The sequence below is a fragment of the Microtus pennsylvanicus genome, chromosome 1, assembly GCF_037038515.1.
Source record: "Microtus pennsylvanicus isolate mMicPen1 chromosome 1, mMicPen1.hap1, whole genome shotgun sequence".
Taxonomy (NCBI): domain Eukaryota; kingdom Metazoa; phylum Chordata; class Mammalia; order Rodentia; family Cricetidae; genus Microtus; species Microtus pennsylvanicus.
The window spans coordinates 140950440-140968162 of NC_134579.1; the positions used below are offsets into that span (position 1 = coordinate 140950440).

At 40.2% G+C, this 17723-nt stretch overlaps 1 protein-coding gene across 2 annotated transcripts in view; it reads right to left on the minus strand.

Annotated features, from left to right (window-relative positions):
- The window catches only part of LOC142859270 (uncharacterized), a 77647-nt gene that overhangs the window by 23929 nt on the left and 35995 nt on the right, over positions 1 to 17723 (minus strand). Inside the window, exons 1-2 of one of the 2 annotated variants that reach the window (XM_075989570.1) lie at positions 3244 to 3497; positions 274 to 391 (exon numbers count right to left, since the gene is read on the minus strand). In XM_075989570.1, the coding sequence (XP_075845685.1) occupies positions 274 to 391; positions 3244 to 3497 (372 nt within the window). Of the gene's footprint in view, positions 1 to 273; positions 392 to 3243; positions 3498 to 17723 lie in introns of those variants that run through there. The other variant, XM_075989571.1, reaches the window with a different exon arrangement.

Genomic DNA, 17723 nt, shown 5'->3' on the forward strand with positions numbered 1-17723 from the left:
GGTTATCCTGAGTCGTATAAGATATCTGAGCAAGCCTTGGAAAAAGCCACGGGAAAGCATCATTCCCCCATGACCTCTGCTTCATTTCCTGCCCAGGTCCTGATTGAACTCCTGACCTGGTTTCCCTTCATGACTGACTGTGATGTGGAATTGTAAGCCAATAAAACTTTCCTTTCCTGAGATGGTTTTGGCCAGTGTTTCATCACAGCAACAAAAACCAAACAAGGATAATTTCTAATCCATTTTATACCGAAAGTGTTTTACGATAGCTACCTTAATTAGGGGCGTGCAGCCTTCATCATCCTTCATATTAATATCGGTACGGTCGTTGGATGATAGCAATGTTACTACATTAGGATGATTATGGGCAGAGGCGTAGTGAAGTGGACTCCTACAAATTGAGAGGACATTTTAGGAAATTACAGATTATTATGTGAAGGCACACTCAAGTAGACACCAATGTGCATTTCCTTCTGAAAAAGAAGAAACTAAAATTTTCTTATTTACTTATTTCTCTACTCAGGTGTTCATTTTCTGTGCTAGGCATATAGCGCATGGCTGTCCCATTCAAAGCGAGTGCTCTATCACAAGCTTCACCCTTCCTCAGAGCAGCCTCTCTGGATAACAGGAGAATGCCCAGTAGATTGAACTCAGATTGGATTTGAATCCTACTCTAATCACCGAGTGTTACTAGTTAGAACATAGACCTCCTATGAGCTCCACAAATCAGTCTCTCCATCTGTAGAATGGGGATTCAACACTGCAGCTCTCTTACATAGTGCTGCTGTGACGCTTCAACTCACATCTTCAAGAGCATGTACAAATGCTTCCAGCACCTGACAGCTCAGTGTTGCTGGATACAATTATAATTTGTTCCTAATGGTAACAAACACAATATTTCAATGAAGAGAAATAGCAGAATTATACCTACTGCAGATGTGAAAGTTTTTACTCAAGTATCTTTACAATATTTTAAAACTATATTCCCTAAGCTGGCCTTGAACTTGGTAATCCTCCCAGTAGGTAGAAATGCAGGCAGTTCCACTGCACCCTCCTTACTCTTTATTTCACACTTTAGCATCGCTGATGTCTGCCACTTATAATTCATGATATTTTATGACTATAATTGGCAATGTTTTTTACTTTGCTACCATACAAAATAAAAGGTCACCATGCAGTCCATTGTGCCTAACATCCAATGAAATATGACACAATCCACAGGCCCACGACACTTCTAAAGGTCACATGTATCTGTGTAAATTTCTGCTCTTAAGACTATGAAATGTAAACTATTTAGAATAGCAATAACAACAAACAAAAATCTAAAATTTCAGTCATCAATACTTTAATTTTTTTTCATTTCTCTTTGCCCAGAATTAATGTTTCTATATTTGCTGCCAACAGGGACACAGCATAGTCCTCAGTCAATAGACAAAATGTCCATGTTAATATAGACTCCAGGTGGTAGCAAATGGCTTTGCCTTATACCTCCATGAATTAGCACCAAAACTTATTAAATCTATCCAGAAGGAGATAACCCATGGTATCATAGCTCCCTTGCTTTGATTTTCAAAAAGTTTAAAGACAAAAATTACTAGGGATTCAATTGAGCATCATTAATTGTTTTCAATATTTAAATTTATAGAACGTCAGGAAAGCTGACTGGACAGAGAAATGTAGTATCTTAAGAATGAGAGGGTCTTGAGAGCCAGTAGATTTGTATGCTGTACAGTAGATATCTAAGTTACGTGCAGGGAATAAGTGGATTGGCAGAATGGATAGATACAGCTGGAAAATTCAGTGTTTTTAAAGAATACACTTATTAAGCAAAAATACTTTAAAACAATTATTTACTGTTCTATTATTTGTATGAAGCTCTAATTTGGAAGACTGAATAACTATAGACTAAATAACCTCACAACTCCAGACATGATCAAGAAGCATGTGAGCTATGGAGAATCTACTGTTGAGGGTCATTGTTTCCTGCCTATAATCTAGTGAGAAACAGGAAACAAGGACTAGGAAAGAGGGCTGCAGTGATTTTTACAACTCAGTTGGAAAATCACTCACCCTGCAAGCCTGAGACCCCAACTTCAGAACCCCCAGAACCTTGAGAAACTGGTGCTGGAGATGTGGACACAGGAGGATCCCCAAATCTATCTTGCCAGCAAGTCTAGGTCAGTCAGTATACTCCAAGACAATCAGTCAAACACAGCGGGGATTTGGGTGAGAGAATCTGTCTAAAAAGCTGAGGTGGAGGAACCACAGGGTGGTTCATCAGGTGGGGGCACCTACTGGCAGAGCCAATGGCCTACGTTCAATCCCCAGAATCCACAACATGGCAGAACACAGCTGTCGATAGTTCTCTTCTGACCTTCACACACTTAGTTGGCATGTGTGAGGCACAGGTGCACACACACATATGATTTTTTTAATGAGATGAAAAGAAATTTTCAAAGAGAATGTCAACCGTTAGCCTTCATGTATGTACCAAAACACACACAACATGTATATAAGGGGCCGGGGGACAGAGTTATAGTTCGAGTTGAAAATTTCCTTATGAAATCCCTCAGCAAGCATGAAACAAGATTTCTTGTTAATTCTTTGGGGGTTTTTTTGGCTTTGAGTTGGCTTTTTATGTGAAAATTTATCTTATGATACAATTTTCTGTGTTGCATATAACATAGCATTAAAACATATACATTAAAGGGCTTAGCATTTACAAGCTCTAGTTTTTCCTGCAGAGGACCTGGGTTTGATTCCTAGCACCCACACAGCAGATCACAACTGTCCATAACCCCAGTTCCAGGAGATCCAACACCCTTTTCCTATGCTTGTGTGGTACACTGAAAATACATGCAGCCAAAACACTCAAACCTAAAAAATTATAAGTGTACACATAAAAAGATGTATGTGGTTTCCTTAGCTAAATTCCGTTAAAGCCCTCAATAAAGTGCTCTAAAAGAGACAATGTAAAGGGATTTGTAAACTAACTGAAGTTCTTTGTTTTGCTTCTCTTAAAGAAAGCCTCGGAGTTGTCCTTCCAAGGTGTGCAGGTTTCAGGTGCCTAGGAGCTTAAAGCAGGTACAAACCCAGAGGTCTCCATGAAAGAAGAGCCTTAAGCATGACATCTGCCCTCCCACAGGCTGCAGATCTGGATGGTATGTTTCTCCCTGGTAGACCCTGACTGCCCCCAACAGTTTCTCCCCCTCCTGCCCCTCGCCCCTCCTCAGGCCCCATTACCTGCCCCTCCGGTCGCACTCATTAACATGGTGTTCTCTGGCATTGATCAATCTCTCGACTAATTTGACATCACCCACACTGGCCGCCCTTTGGAATCGGCCCACGGGATCGTACCCAATTAGGTACAAAGGAAATCGCTGCTGTCTTCCACTCAAGCATCCATGACCCAGGCATGCGGGCCACAGGCGGGTATACCAGCGAGACCGCTGAGGGGCCCGAATGGTTAGGGCATCATACTCCATATCCTCCTGCATGTTAAGGCTCGAGGCTCTACAAGCCCTCCTGGCCCTCCCGACAACCCCGCACCCCCTCCCAGCCCTCCTAGCCCTCCCGGCCCTCCTGGCCCTCCCGGCCCTCCAGGGCCTACTGCCCCTCCCTTCCTTCCCCTTTAACCACCCCCACCCTCAAAAACCCAATAGTAAACGTTCAAAATCTGACTAAAACTCCCCACTGAACCAAATAAGCGTCCTGCTTGGGCAGATCCTTGGTTCAGTGTGAGCTGAATTCTGCTTCACTCTTAGCAACACAGTTCTAGGGGCATAGTGATGCGCTATGAGCTCACAATGGTACTCAGCAGCTGTGCACCGAGGTTGTGTTCTGTGCGTGCCCATGTCAGACTCCAGCGTCAAAAGCATACAGTGCTCAGTACATGTAGACAAATATTTTATGTTTTCTCTTTTAAGGATGTTATGGTTCTGATATGGGAACTTCAATCTGAATACCCACAGAGGTATGGAACCTAGTAAGGGACCAGGAGGGAGGAGAGGAAAGGAAAGAAAAAAGTCTATAGTGTTATTTAGCTATTAAGGAAAACTAGAATTGGATGGTTTAATGAAAGGGGGATGGGACAGAAAGGTAAAGGAAGGAAAATGGAGAGGGACAACCAATACTAAAGGTCCTTTGAAAAACTATATGGACACTGACTATCCTAGAATCTTCCTTTACATATGTGAAAGGAACCCACAGGGAGACAAAAAAACAACAGGGGAGTGAAGACTTCAACTAGATATCTTGTGCCACCAAATTAAACCTCCAGTGCCAGGAACAGGTTACAGCCTCTTGAGTCATTCACCAAAGGGACCCATGGAAACCACCAAATAGCACAGGCTATTGCCATGGCTCTTGGTTGCTCACACAACCTGATGTTAAGGTCTTGTTTCTGGAGGGAACACTTCTGTCACTGAATATGGAGAAGTTGAGCTGGTGTCTAACTACATTATTCACCTACTAACCACAGTTCACTGTACTGGAAGGTACTCTACATGCCCCTGGAGGAGAAAAGTAGTCCTCAATACCTCTCAGCACAAACCCTTCAACCTACAACCACACCCATATGGAAGGAAGCTCACAGATATTTATATCTAGGGGATCCAACACCCTCTTGTCTCTTTGCAGGCACCAGACATGCACACAGTGAACATACATATATGCAGACAAAACATACACAGACATGAAATGTGATCTGTAGATATTGAGAAGTAATACATTTATGTAGTAAGTTTACTCTTTTAAAGTATATAACCCAGTAGGTACTTTTTTTACTCTGTTCTTACAATAACGCAACCATTATTCTATTTACTTTTAAAATAATTTTGTCATTCGAGAAAAAACCCTTTATTCATTAGTAGTTACTCTTCATTTCTCCAGACCCCCACCACCTATTAGTTACCAATCTAACTTTCTGTTTCAAGTGTCTCATTCTGGGTATTAAAGAGAAATCAAATCATCTAATAAGGAAGTGTCCCATTCTTCAGTCCTTTGGCTACTTTCTGAAGGCTTAAGTCACAAACAATGCCACACCAGTTTGGAATTATGATTAATAGGATGGTATTTATTTATAGGGGAAAAAACTTACAGATCACCGTCCCAGACAACAGCCCTCTATGCAACCAGGAAGGGAGTCTAGTTGCTGGTGGAGCAGGAAGTGAAGAGAGCGAGGAGAGGGAAGTGGCCGCTTTTTAAAAGGGAGACCACGCCCCAATGGGCTGGTATCTCAGCGGCTATAGGCTGGAGGAGTGGGAGGACCTCCTGCAACAACTTTCAACTCAATGTTTGTGATATTTATTCATGTAATAGGATGTATCCTTTCTCTACCCCTTTCCATGACTAGAAACTAGACCACTGTATTAACACACCACCCTTTGTTTACTTACTCATCAAGCAGTAGGTAATTGGGATATATATATATATATAGCATATATATATATATGCTCAGTTGCTAGTAGTTGCACCAGCAGTAATGTAGCAGGTTCCTGTTCTCTGGTATGTTTACACTCTCACATATGTCCCAGAACCTGTGCATGCTAGACAAGTGCTTTCCCTGTGACTTATATCCTCAGCATGCAACATGTACTTTTCAATTCTTAGACCATATTTTGCTGTCCAGCTTCAAACTCATATATGATAGACACACCACACACCCACCCACACACACACATTCCTCTACCAAGTGCTGGGATTGCAGAGCTGTGAAACCAGGACTGACTTATCTTTTGTATTTTCACCATCTTAATGATATCAAGTTATCATCTCACTGAAATTTGATTTGCAATACTTGACAGCTGATGGTGTTGAACATCTTCCAGTGTGCCAGTGGGACATTTGGAAATCTTTCCAGGTCTCATGGCATGTGGGTGAGGTTCAACCCACGGCTGGTAAGGGACAGACAAATATGCCATGTAGATGAAGATTGAGTGCAAAGTTTTATTAAAAGGGGAGGTGTAGTGGGGAAGAAGGGATGGGAGGAAGGGACAGAGAGAAAGAGAAAGAGAGGGAGGAGGGAGAAGGAAAAGAGGCTGAGACCTGCTTGCCTCAGGGGGGGATAGAGAAAAAGAGAGGGGGGAAGAGGGGAGGGAGGAAGGGAGAGAGAGCACTAGAGAGACTGAGAGTGAACAGAGGGTCTCTTAAAGGGACAGGATACCATTTGCTATACAGCCAGGCAGATGGTGTGAGGTGCTGTGTGAGGGTGTGCCTGAATACTAACAAAATTTCTCTTCAGATACATTTATTGCCCTCTGTGTCACTGGGCTGTCATTCTAGTGTTGAGTTATAAGAAATCTTAAATTCTGAAGAAAATTCCCTATAGGCCTATATATGATTATATACAACACATGAGAATAAATCAAAGAGCAGGGGATATATAATGATTTCTTCTGGACCTATGTATGAGGCAAGCTCACACTACCCCAAGCTGCATGCACAGCCCTATGTTTTCCTTACTAGATAGCATTTTACAAGCATTTACTTATTTAGGGAGGGAGAGAAATATAAGAAACACTTCTGTTTTTATTTTTTAATGGAAAGAAAACATGGGAAAGGGGCCATTGAAATGGCTTAGCACCTAAGACCATATTCCATACAAGCCTGATAACCTGAATTCCATTCCTGGAATTCATGATAGAAGAATTAAACCAACTCCCAGATGGTATCCTCTGACCTCCACATATCTACCTTGTCTTTCACACTCACACACACACACACACACACACAGAGAGAGAGACAGAGACAGAGACAGAGACAGAGACAGAGAGAGGCCAACGATGATCACTGCTTATTGGCCTGTTCCTTATGGCTTTCTCAGCCTGCTTTTTTATGGGAATGAGGACCATTTGTACAGATTGCTGCTACCCACAGTAAGCTGGACCTTCCACATCAATCATTAATCAAGAAAATGTCTTCAATGATTTGCCTACAGGAAAATGTGACAGAAAATTTCCCTCCTTCTTCCCACATTATGTCTAGGTTGGTGTCAAACTGGCAAAAAATTAACCACCACAGCAGCACCCAAGGCTCAGGTGTTACGGTAGAAGAGGGAGCAAGAAAAGGTGTAAAAGTCAGAGTTGGGGGAGAATTGCTGGAAACTGGGTCTTCAGGAGAGGACACAATGACTGCACTCAGGAATTCCATGCAGCCATGTTTTCCTGAAGCAGAGCTATATAAGACTGGGGCTTCACCACTCCATCATTCATTGAGAAAGGCTCATAAGGTCCCATCCCTCTATGAGGAACTATGAGAAGTTAATGGAGGGTAGGTGAGGGATCAGCATAAAATTTTTACAGAGGAGAAAAATGCAGGTAAACCATTAATCAACTGTTTTTTATCTATACCAAAATATTTAGTGATATGAATAATATTTAAGGGGGTAGCACTTGGGCAGAAGGACTGGTTGCCACCTTAAAAATCCACCAAAAAGCTACTGATGCCATAAAGAGTTTTAAATGAATGATTTCTAATTAATGTATTTTAATAGAAAACTCTTAAATATGCAAACACTTTAGTAAATTTTTGTCAGCATTCAGAAAATGCTTTTCTTTAAAATTTCTATAGGTTTTTCATTCTTCCTGACATAGATTGTGAATGTCAGCATACTGATCTGAAAGGAGGAGCTTACAAGGAACAAGGATGTACTTGAGCAGAACCTAGACAGAAAAGCAAGAGTAATATGCTCAATCTCAAAGGCTTTAGAAATAGGTTAGCATAAGCCAGTAGGGCAGATTGAGAGCACCACTCATAGTTGAGAATAAAATTATGTAAGTACCCCTACATTACAAAATGAGAAGAATGCAATATGCTTATGTTTGCACCCAGACTTTGTCATCATCTACCTAAATGCTGGATAGTTTTCCATTGTTATCTAGTCAACAACCATGTACTAGGACAAGCAGTAGACTCACGAAAAGATCTACTATTCAGCAACCATATGATATAACCCTCCCAAATCAGATGGATAGCATGTCCACACTGGTCATATTCTATGTACTTGTCGTACAGGGAACTGCTGAAGCACACAGAAAGCTTATATGTCAGATTTGGGCCAGCACTATAGGCTCTAAGGTGGAGAACAGTGAAGACGAAGTAAGCCAGAAAGACAGAGGCAGTACCTGCAAACAGCCAGAGGTGAAAAAGCACACATCTGGTGGGAAGCTACAGAGAAAGGAGTGGATGGGGCAGTTGGTGAGAGGTGAGGATGAATAACTGGATGATGGAGGAAGGTCATTGGTTAATTAATAAAGAAACTGCTTGGCCCTGATAGGTTAGAACATAGGTGGGTGGAGTAAACAGAACAGAATGCTGGGAGGAAGAAGAAGTGAGCTCAGACTCAATAGCTCTGCTCTCTGGGACAGACGCGATTCAGCTCCGACCCAGGATGGACGTAGGCTAGAATCTTCCTGGTAAGTGCACCTTGGGGTGCTACACACATTAATAGAAATGGGTAATCAAGATGTAAGAATTAGCCAGTAAGAAGCTAGAGCTAATGGGCCGGGCAGTGTTTAAATGAATACAGGGTTGTGTTGTTATTTCGAGGCATAAGCTAGCCAGGCAGCCAGCAGCTGGTGGCAGGAATGCAACCCGCAGCTCCTTCAACAACTGGACAACTTAATTGATAAGGATTGGTCACTTTATTCATAGGCCACAGTGTCTGTTTTAGGACTGGATAGAGAACCACAGACATCATGTTGAATTTGACTTTCAGAAGTTATCACAGAGTTTTGATAAGGTAACAGACAGAATATACCTCCAGGATGGCAACTTACATGATATCCAGGGACTGTTCAAGGAGGAGATATTATCTTTGAAAGGAAACATTAAGACCTTGGAATCACAGGTGCAGAATGGGGACCAGAAAATTAATACCATAGGGAAATTACTAAAAACCTTTGCAGGTCGGGACATTCAGGACATACATGAGACAATGATTAAGAGATTTGAAATGATTGTCCCTATGCCTCTAAGCAGCCTTGAATGCCAGAGAAAGAATACCTGAACTAGAAAAAAATTCTAGAGTCATATACCAGGGTTAGGCAGGGACAGAGAGAACCCTATACTGACTTTTTGCAAAGATTAATTAAGGCTCTGAACATAGGAGTAACAGACCCAGAAGCTAGATGACTATTTCTTGAATCGCTGATTTTTGAAAATTCAAACTTAGACTGCAAAAAGATAATTGGGCCTTTAGGGTCTAGATCAGCACCTATGGATGAATGGATCCAGCATACCATGAATTTTCAGACCTTTAACTACAAAGATGAATCTTGGATAGGCAAAGTGATTTCCAAAACAATGAGAGGACATCAACATGCCAAATGTTTTAATTGTGATAAATTAGGACACCTGAAAAGGGATTGCAGGCAAGTAATTTCTAAGAATAACACTTCATCTGGGAATGACAGAAATAGGAAACCTTGGCCTTCAGGTATATGTAGGAGGTGTGGTAAAGGATGACAATGGACCAATGAATGCAAATCAACAACAGACAGACAAGGAAACCCGATAACATTGGGAAACTCCTTGAGGGGGCTTCTAGCTGGAACCAAGCCAAAAGTGGCCCAGTTGGTCCCAGTAAATGTGGAAGACATGTCGCATGAAAATTAAAAACTCTAGAACCTTCTGTGCAAGATCATAAGGTTCTAAATGATGGCTCAAATTTGGAGGATAAGTCAGAAATTCAAATAGGAAATAAGGAGCGTATATTTTGGCAAACTTCTATAAATGATCAGAGACCAAAGCTGTGAGTCCGTATAAATGGAATTGTGATTGTTCGCTTAATAGACACAGGAGCGGAGGTGAGTATCTTCACTCCAGAATTTGGCATACAAATTGGCCTCTTCAAGAGGCAGATGTTCTATTACTAGGAACTGAAACCATATCATGAGTTAAACAAAGCAAGAGATGGGTTAACTGTATTGGGCCAGAAGGTCAAAGAGGAAAGCTAAGGCCATATGTAGCTGATATTGTAATAAATTTATGGGGCTGTGACCTGCTACAGCAATGGAATACCAGATTAACATTCCTGCAGTCCCAGGAACTCATAATTCTGGGAAGGATGTAATAAGGTCCTGTGCACAAAGGTCACCAGTCATTCAGGCTGTATAAAAACATAAAGCAACTAACAAACAAACCTTTAGAGGTACCAACAGCCCTACCTTTAAAATGGCTCACCGAAAAGTCAATATGAGCTAAGCAATGGATTCTAGCTTAAGATAAATTGCAGGCTTTAGAACAATTGGTGGTACAGGAGCAATTAGATGCTCAACATATTGTGGAGTCAATTAGCCCTTCGAATTCTCCTGTGTTTGCTGTAAAAAAAAAAATATGGTAAATGGACAATGGTGACAGATCTAAGGGCTGTCAACAAGGTAATTCAACCTATGGGTCCTCTACAGTCTGGAATTCCTATGCCTTCTCTGGTAGCCAAAGGATGGCCTCTTACAGTTATTGATTTGAAGGATTGCTTCTTCACTATACCTTTACAAGAAAAGAATAGAGAAAAATTTGCCTTCACAGTGCCTACTTATAATAATTCTCAGCCTACTAGGAGATACAAGTGGACTATCCTACCACAGGAAATGCTCAATAGCCCCAGCCTGTGTCAATACTTTGTAAGTCAGCCATTAGAAATAATACGTAAGCAATTCCCTAAGTCTATAATTTACCATTACATGGACGACATTTTGTTATCTGATTCAAACATAGATACTTTAGAAAGAATGTGTGAGGAAGTAAAGATAGTTTTGCCTAAATGGGAATTAGAAATTTCTCCTGAAAAGATTCAAAGAGGATATTCTGTTAATTACACAGGTTACAGAATAGGTTTACAGAAAATTAGAACACAAAAGGAACAAATTAGGAGAGACTAGTTACAGACTCTTGATGACTTTCAAAGATTGTTAGGAGATATTTCCAGTCTATGACTGGCTGTTGGGATAACACCTGATCTAATAATTCATTTAAACAAAACCTTAGATGGTGACAAAGATTTGAATAGTCCCAGAGAATTAACAGCTGAAGCAGTAAAGGAACTGACAATGGTTGAGGAAAAATTACAAAAGGCACATGTGCATATGGTGAATCCAAATCTTAGTTGTATTCTCGTCATATTGCCTCCCATAATTTCTCCTATGGAAATTTTAATGAAGAGGGACGATATTATTTTAGAATGGATATATTTACCACACAAACCAAGTAAAACTTATGTAGAAAAGGACTCTGAATTAATTACAAAAGGTAAACTGAGACTTTATCAACTAGCAGGTATAGACCCAGCAGAAATTACAGTGCCTTTTACTACTGATGAAATAGAAAGTTTATGGGAAGACAATGAACCATGGAAAAGGGCTTGTGCTAATTTTCTGGGAGAAATTAATAGCAACTATCCAAAAAAAGATAGACTTAACCTTATAAAGAGAACTTCTTGGATTCTTCCTCGAATTGTACGTGATGCTCCAATAACTGGAGCCTGTACATTTTATACTGATGCAAATAAATCAGGGAAGGCAGGTTACAAATCAGACAAATTGAGTAAGGTGAAACAAAGCCCTTCTAATTCTGTCCAGAAGGCAGAATTATATGCCATTCTTATGGTGTTAATGGATTTTAAAGAGCCTCTTAATATAGTTACTGATTCACAATATACAGAAAGAGTTATCTTGCATATTGATACCACTGAATTTATACCAGATGATACAGAATTGACTACATTGTTTATCCAGGTACAAGACATAATTAGGAATAGGCTTTGTCCTATGTTCATAACACACATCTGATCCCATATGGGTCTGCCTGGTCCTCTAGCACAAGGGAATGCAGAAATTGATTAATTATTGATTGGAAGCATGTTATAGGCCTCGGAATTTCATTAAAAAAATCACTTCAATAGCAAAGGTTTAAGGAAAGAGTTTTCCATTACAAGGCAACAAGCTAAGGAGAATATAAAGAAATGACCTACTTGCTCTTTCTATAACCAAACACCACTACCTGCAGGGACTAATCCAAAGGGTACTCAAAGGAATGAAATCTGGCAATAGATGTGTTCCACTTTGTGGAATTTGGCAAATTAAAATATGTACACCACACCATTGACACTTATTCAAGTTTTCAGTGGGATACTCCTTTAAGCTCAGAAAAAGCTGGTTCAGTAATCACTCATTTATTACAAGTCATGGCCATCATGGGTATATCTGCACAAATAAAAACAGATAATGGTCCAGCTTATGTCTCTAGGAAAATGAAATGGATTTTGCTTATTATAATATTAGGCATGTTACAGGTATACCTCACATTCCTACAGGCCAAGCAGTTATAGAAAGATCAAATCGAAAGGGACAACAGCAGCAGAAAGACATTGGATAATGGCAAAATCTGGTGAACTAAATCAACCCATTTATTTCAAGGATGTGCTGACCTCTCAATGGAAGCCAGGAGATGTGCTACATCAGAAAAGGGGGTTTTCTCTTGTTTCAACGGGAGAAGAAAAATTGTGAATGCCATCAAAATTAATAAAGGTTTGGTTTGAAGAGGAGAAACCTCTTGGAAAAGAGAAATGACACCTCATCCACAATGATGATAATCATACAGGTAGTAAGAAAAACAGATAGGATGGGGGCAGGGTTCTGTTCTTATCTCCGCAGGAAAAAAAGTCATCTTCAAAAAATTCAAGGGACCATGGATATTTGAATACTGACAGATGGAAAAATAACTACTCAATAGGGATCATCAAGAAAACTGAATAGGTTCTGTAAGTATAAAAATCAGAGATATATGTTTATATTTCTAAATTTATAGAGCTGGTTTTGGAGTTTGACTCTGGCTCAGTCCCTCTCTAATTCCAAGCCTGTTGTTAAGAGAAAAACCCAGAGTTTCTGGAGTTTCTGTCTCATGTCAAGAGTCATGAGATTGGACAGAAAGAAAAATGAATTTAGAAAACATCTTTGTTTTTTTTCATATCTATCATACATTTCATTGAATATATAGGTACATGTTTATATAAATAATGTTTAAGTTTTCCACAATGAACAATGAGTTTTTCTTGTAGTGATATTTGAAGTTTCCAGGAAGAAGATGGGGCCCCATAACAACTCCACCTGGTTGATATGACGTCATGATACTGATAGTCCTACAACAAGACCTGTTTCGGGTACAAGCTGCACAAGACTGTTCCAACTTGGTTAGCTGATATGGTGCACATCTTTTACAACATTCTGGACAGACCTCCACAAAATACTCAGAGACCATCTGCAATTTTAAAAGACATTGATCTTGAAATTTAATCATCACTTTACTTTCACAGGATCCCCTAGAAAAAAATGTCACCCTCATGACAGCTGGAAGTAATTCTAGAGGACGATGTCCCCTCTCCCAGCACAGTTTGTTCTCATAATTAGGGACATCATTTAGGGGTTGATTATAGTTGCTATACGGTTGAGGGTTGGGGGAGGAATTTTATAAGCTCAAGGCTCTTTTTGGGGGAAAAAATGGAAAATTAGATGATGGGATAATAGATTGGTGTTTGTGAGTTATTGTTTATAGACAATTACATTGGATACAAAGTTAAATTATATTGAGTATTGTATGCATGCATGCTTCTACCTCTGTCTAAAACATTTTTATGTATGTATATACATATATATATATTTGCCAAATTGCAGTGTACATTCCTACCTCTGATCAAGATACTTATCCATTGTTTACATTTGGAGGTCACTGTCCTCAATTATTACACAGTGTTCATTGTCTTAGTCTTTAAGTTGGATAGGTATTAAGAATTGTAGATCAATAGTCATCTATGTTTGTCATATTTATATTAAGACTAATCAGGTTCTTTAGATACATCGAGATTATGTTCTGTATAAATACATAATCTTAAACCTCTTCTAAGAACTGTATAAAATGGCACTTAATATAACTTAAAAGTTCTGTGGTAGTGCGACACAATCGTTCCTGGCAAAAACAGATCTATTACCGAGAGATTGTTGAGCACCAAGGACACTCCACTTGGAGCTTGTCTTCTTCTTGTCAAAACTGGCCTCTGGGCAAGGAACTGCCCATACTTCAACTACTGACAAAATATATAGTATCCAGAAATGGATTAGCAGAAATGTCAAATCATGCAAAGACAGGGTAAGACCGTTTTGACAGTTTTCTTGCCTCTAAAAATAATCTGTCAATTATTCTCAGCCTTAGCCAAAGTTGGTTGCTTCAATGTTGCAAACATGACTTTGGGTGATTGCCCAGGTAGCCAGTTGTCTCTGTGATTTGCTGCACGTTTTGGAAGTTGTTTGATTGCACTTCCTAATTACTCAGGTAACATTATTTCCCTTCTCAGATCTTCAGTGGGGTTGAAGACTGGATAAATGTAGTTACTTTTCTCTCATGACTTGGCCAAAGTTATTTATTATACAAGACTTAAGCTAGTTAGAATAGGATATTTGTTCTTCTTGTGTATAATTTTGTAGTAGTTTTTGAACTCTCTTACTTAAACAAAAGGGGGAGGTGCTGCAAGAGCTCCTTCTGTTACTTCAGCAAATAGCCTTTGAGATACAAGCCCACTGGGGCATGGTCTCTTTTCCGTTAAAAAGCGGTGGCAGCCCTCCTCTCTCTCTCTCTCTCTCTCTCTCTCTCTCTCTCTCTCTCTCTCTCTCTCTCTCCCTCTCTCTCTTTTGCTCCGGACTCTGGTTCTGGCGACTAGACTCCTTTCCTGGCTGTCATGTAGAATGGTGTTCTGTAAGTTTTTTCCCCTCAAAAATAACCCTTATAATAATAAGTCCAAATTGGTGAAGGATTGTTTTATGCTTTACTTCAGAACATGGCATTAAAAAGTTTTAAGAACTTAGGACTTTTCATGACAATGAGACACATCTGCTGCTGGAAGCACCAATTACTTCAAGAGGAAAATGGGCATCAAAGAGGCTCTTTATGGAGTTTACTAGCCATTTGGGCAAGTAACTGCTCTTGCCTGGACTGCTTGATGATATGCTGTGTGAACTGGACATGCAGTACCCATGAAAAATTACTGCTAAAGTTGCCTAAAGAAGGTGAGACAGTACTTCGGGGTTCCTGCTTTATGAATGAATATGCCAGACATTCTTCAGGACACAGAAGAAAGTGACTGACAAACTGCCAATATAGGCAGAACTGTCTTTAAAATTTCCTGCTTTGTGGAAAAGTCTGCTGGATACTACGGGCCTGTAGGTTAAAGATGGATGCCCCAATGATACAGAAGAATTTTGGGTGACTCTCCAAGCCCCAAAAATATCTATGTCAATTCTGGAGTTTTGGAGATTGCTTGCAATGAACTTCCTGTTTAATTAGGTAATATTATATCCTTCTGAAGTCTTTAATGGAGTTGAAAAATAGATAGTAATAATACAGTTTTCCTTAGTTATGATAAAAGATAAAATAGATATAAATATTTTAACTGTAATTTTTGCTTGATAACTGTTATATATAATTTTACTATGTTAAAGTTAAAACCTTTCTTTTTATTTAAACAGAAAAGGGGAGGTGATGTGGGATTCCTCTGTGTATACGGTAAATACCATTGGTTATTAAAGAAACTCTCTTGAGCCCATGATAGAGTAGAATAGAGCTAGGCAGGAAATACTAAACTTAATGCTGGGAGAAAGGAGGCAGAGTTAGAGAGAAGCCATGTAGCCCCACTGGAACCAGATGTAACTTGATCTGGTAAGCCACAGCCATGTGGTAATACACAGATTACTAGAAATGGATTAAATTATGATGTCAGAGTTAACCAATAGGAATTTAGAGCTAATGGGCCTAGCAGTGACTTAATTAATAGTTTCTGAGAGGTTATTTTAGGTCAGACCAGCGAGGAACAATTAAGCAGCCTCCTTACTACAAGTGTGGGTGAGGGCTGCTGTGGCTTCCAGAAGCTGTAGGCACAGGTACCTTCTCTCTCCAGGATGCTCCCCTCTTTAGTCCCTGAGAGAAAAGGGCTGATCACAGAAGGCTAAGTTCAAAGTTAGGTCATATGTGACAGTGCTATGTTTGGAATGAAGTTGCCCAAAATGCATACCTCCTAAGTTAGTTTGAGAAACCTGAATTTGGTTCCTCCAGTCTTTGAGATAACTGTGAATGATGGTTCCTCATCCAGGTTGCTGGATCAATCTATAGAGTTGATTGCTGCCATGTGAGATTGGTTTGAGGAGACAACATAAACCTGATCAGAAATGATCAACAATCACAATTGTAAGATCAGTTAATAGTTGCATAGTGTGGTAAAATAAATGCAAGTACAAGACAATCCACATAGAATAAACAGTCACCACTTCCCATGGCATCACCACTGCCACCCATGTTTTGTCTTTCCTTTCTGAATCCCTCAAGCTTCTTGTAGCAGCTTTTCATCAGGTGGTTGTGGCAATAGTGGACATCATGAACTCTCCTGCCTCTCTAAGGTAGTCTCTCTCACTCTGCCCCCCCCCCCACTCCTCGTGTAAGAGGACAGACCACAGGGCTTTCCATGTGTTCACCCATCCTATTTTCCAAACTGCTCCACCTGGTAGTGATTTCCTATGGAGGATCTCAGTGTCTCCATGGTGACATTTTCTACTCTAATCTCCATGGCAACTCTTGCCATGGTGTCATTTAAGTGATTATTTGGAGACCCGTAAATAACTCACTCATAGCAGTCTATGGTAGAAGTATGTGGATCTTGTTCCTGTGTTGGGGGACAGGATTGGGGCCTAGGCTTTCATGCAGAAATGTGGGGAGGATGTAAGGAGAGGTAACATTCTGCTGTCCTGGATCTAGCTCTGTGAAGAGCCCTCTCTGGCAAACTCCTTAAGGCACAATGAATGAGGAGACCCCTACCTCCACGATGGTGGGCAAGACTGATCAGCCAATATATGAGCACCTAAATGGCCAAAATGGCCATTTGAATTTTTTATTTTAGTTTTTTTGTGCTGAAGAGGGAACTGAAGACCTTTTGCATGCCTGCCAATTGCTCCCTGACATCTCCCACTAAAAACCTTTTGTAGAGAAGAAAATCTTAGGCATTTGGGACTGTGTCAGCTAGACATTTGGTCATCTTGTGACCTGAAGAATGGTGATTACCTGCTTTCAACTGCTGTCCCTAGAAGGGACAACTCAACTATTTCCAGAGCAGAACTCAAGTCCTTTCTAGTTTATCCTTATGTATTATTTATGTGTGTCTGTATGTGCACATGTACACACATGTAGACACACACATACAAGAGCTCCAGCGGGAAGTCAGAGAACCACTTGTGGAGTTGGTTCTCTCCTTTCGGTCTGGTCATGAGGGTTGGCAGCACACATGTTTATCATATGAGCCATCTCACTAGACCTATCAAGAACTTTTAGCGCCAGGTCAGCTCCAAGATGACTTGATTTCTTTACCATCTGACATTGATTTAAAAATTCAGTAGGGAAGATCTTAAAAGAGCACCAACATACAAAGGTACAACAAAGCAGGTTGAAAATAAATTCTTCCTCCCTCATTACTGCATTGCATGGATTTTCCTCAGAGGTGGCCATCACTCCCAGCTGTTTAACATATCCCTTGCTGATGACTTTCAAATAGTAACCTCAGGGAGGAAAAATTATGCAGCTCCTGGTGCACTGCATTATATAAAAGAATGACTAATAGCATCCCTGTCCATGTCTATCAAGTCAATAAGTCTTATCTAGTCATCTGAAGCAGTCTGATATTAATGCTGCATTGG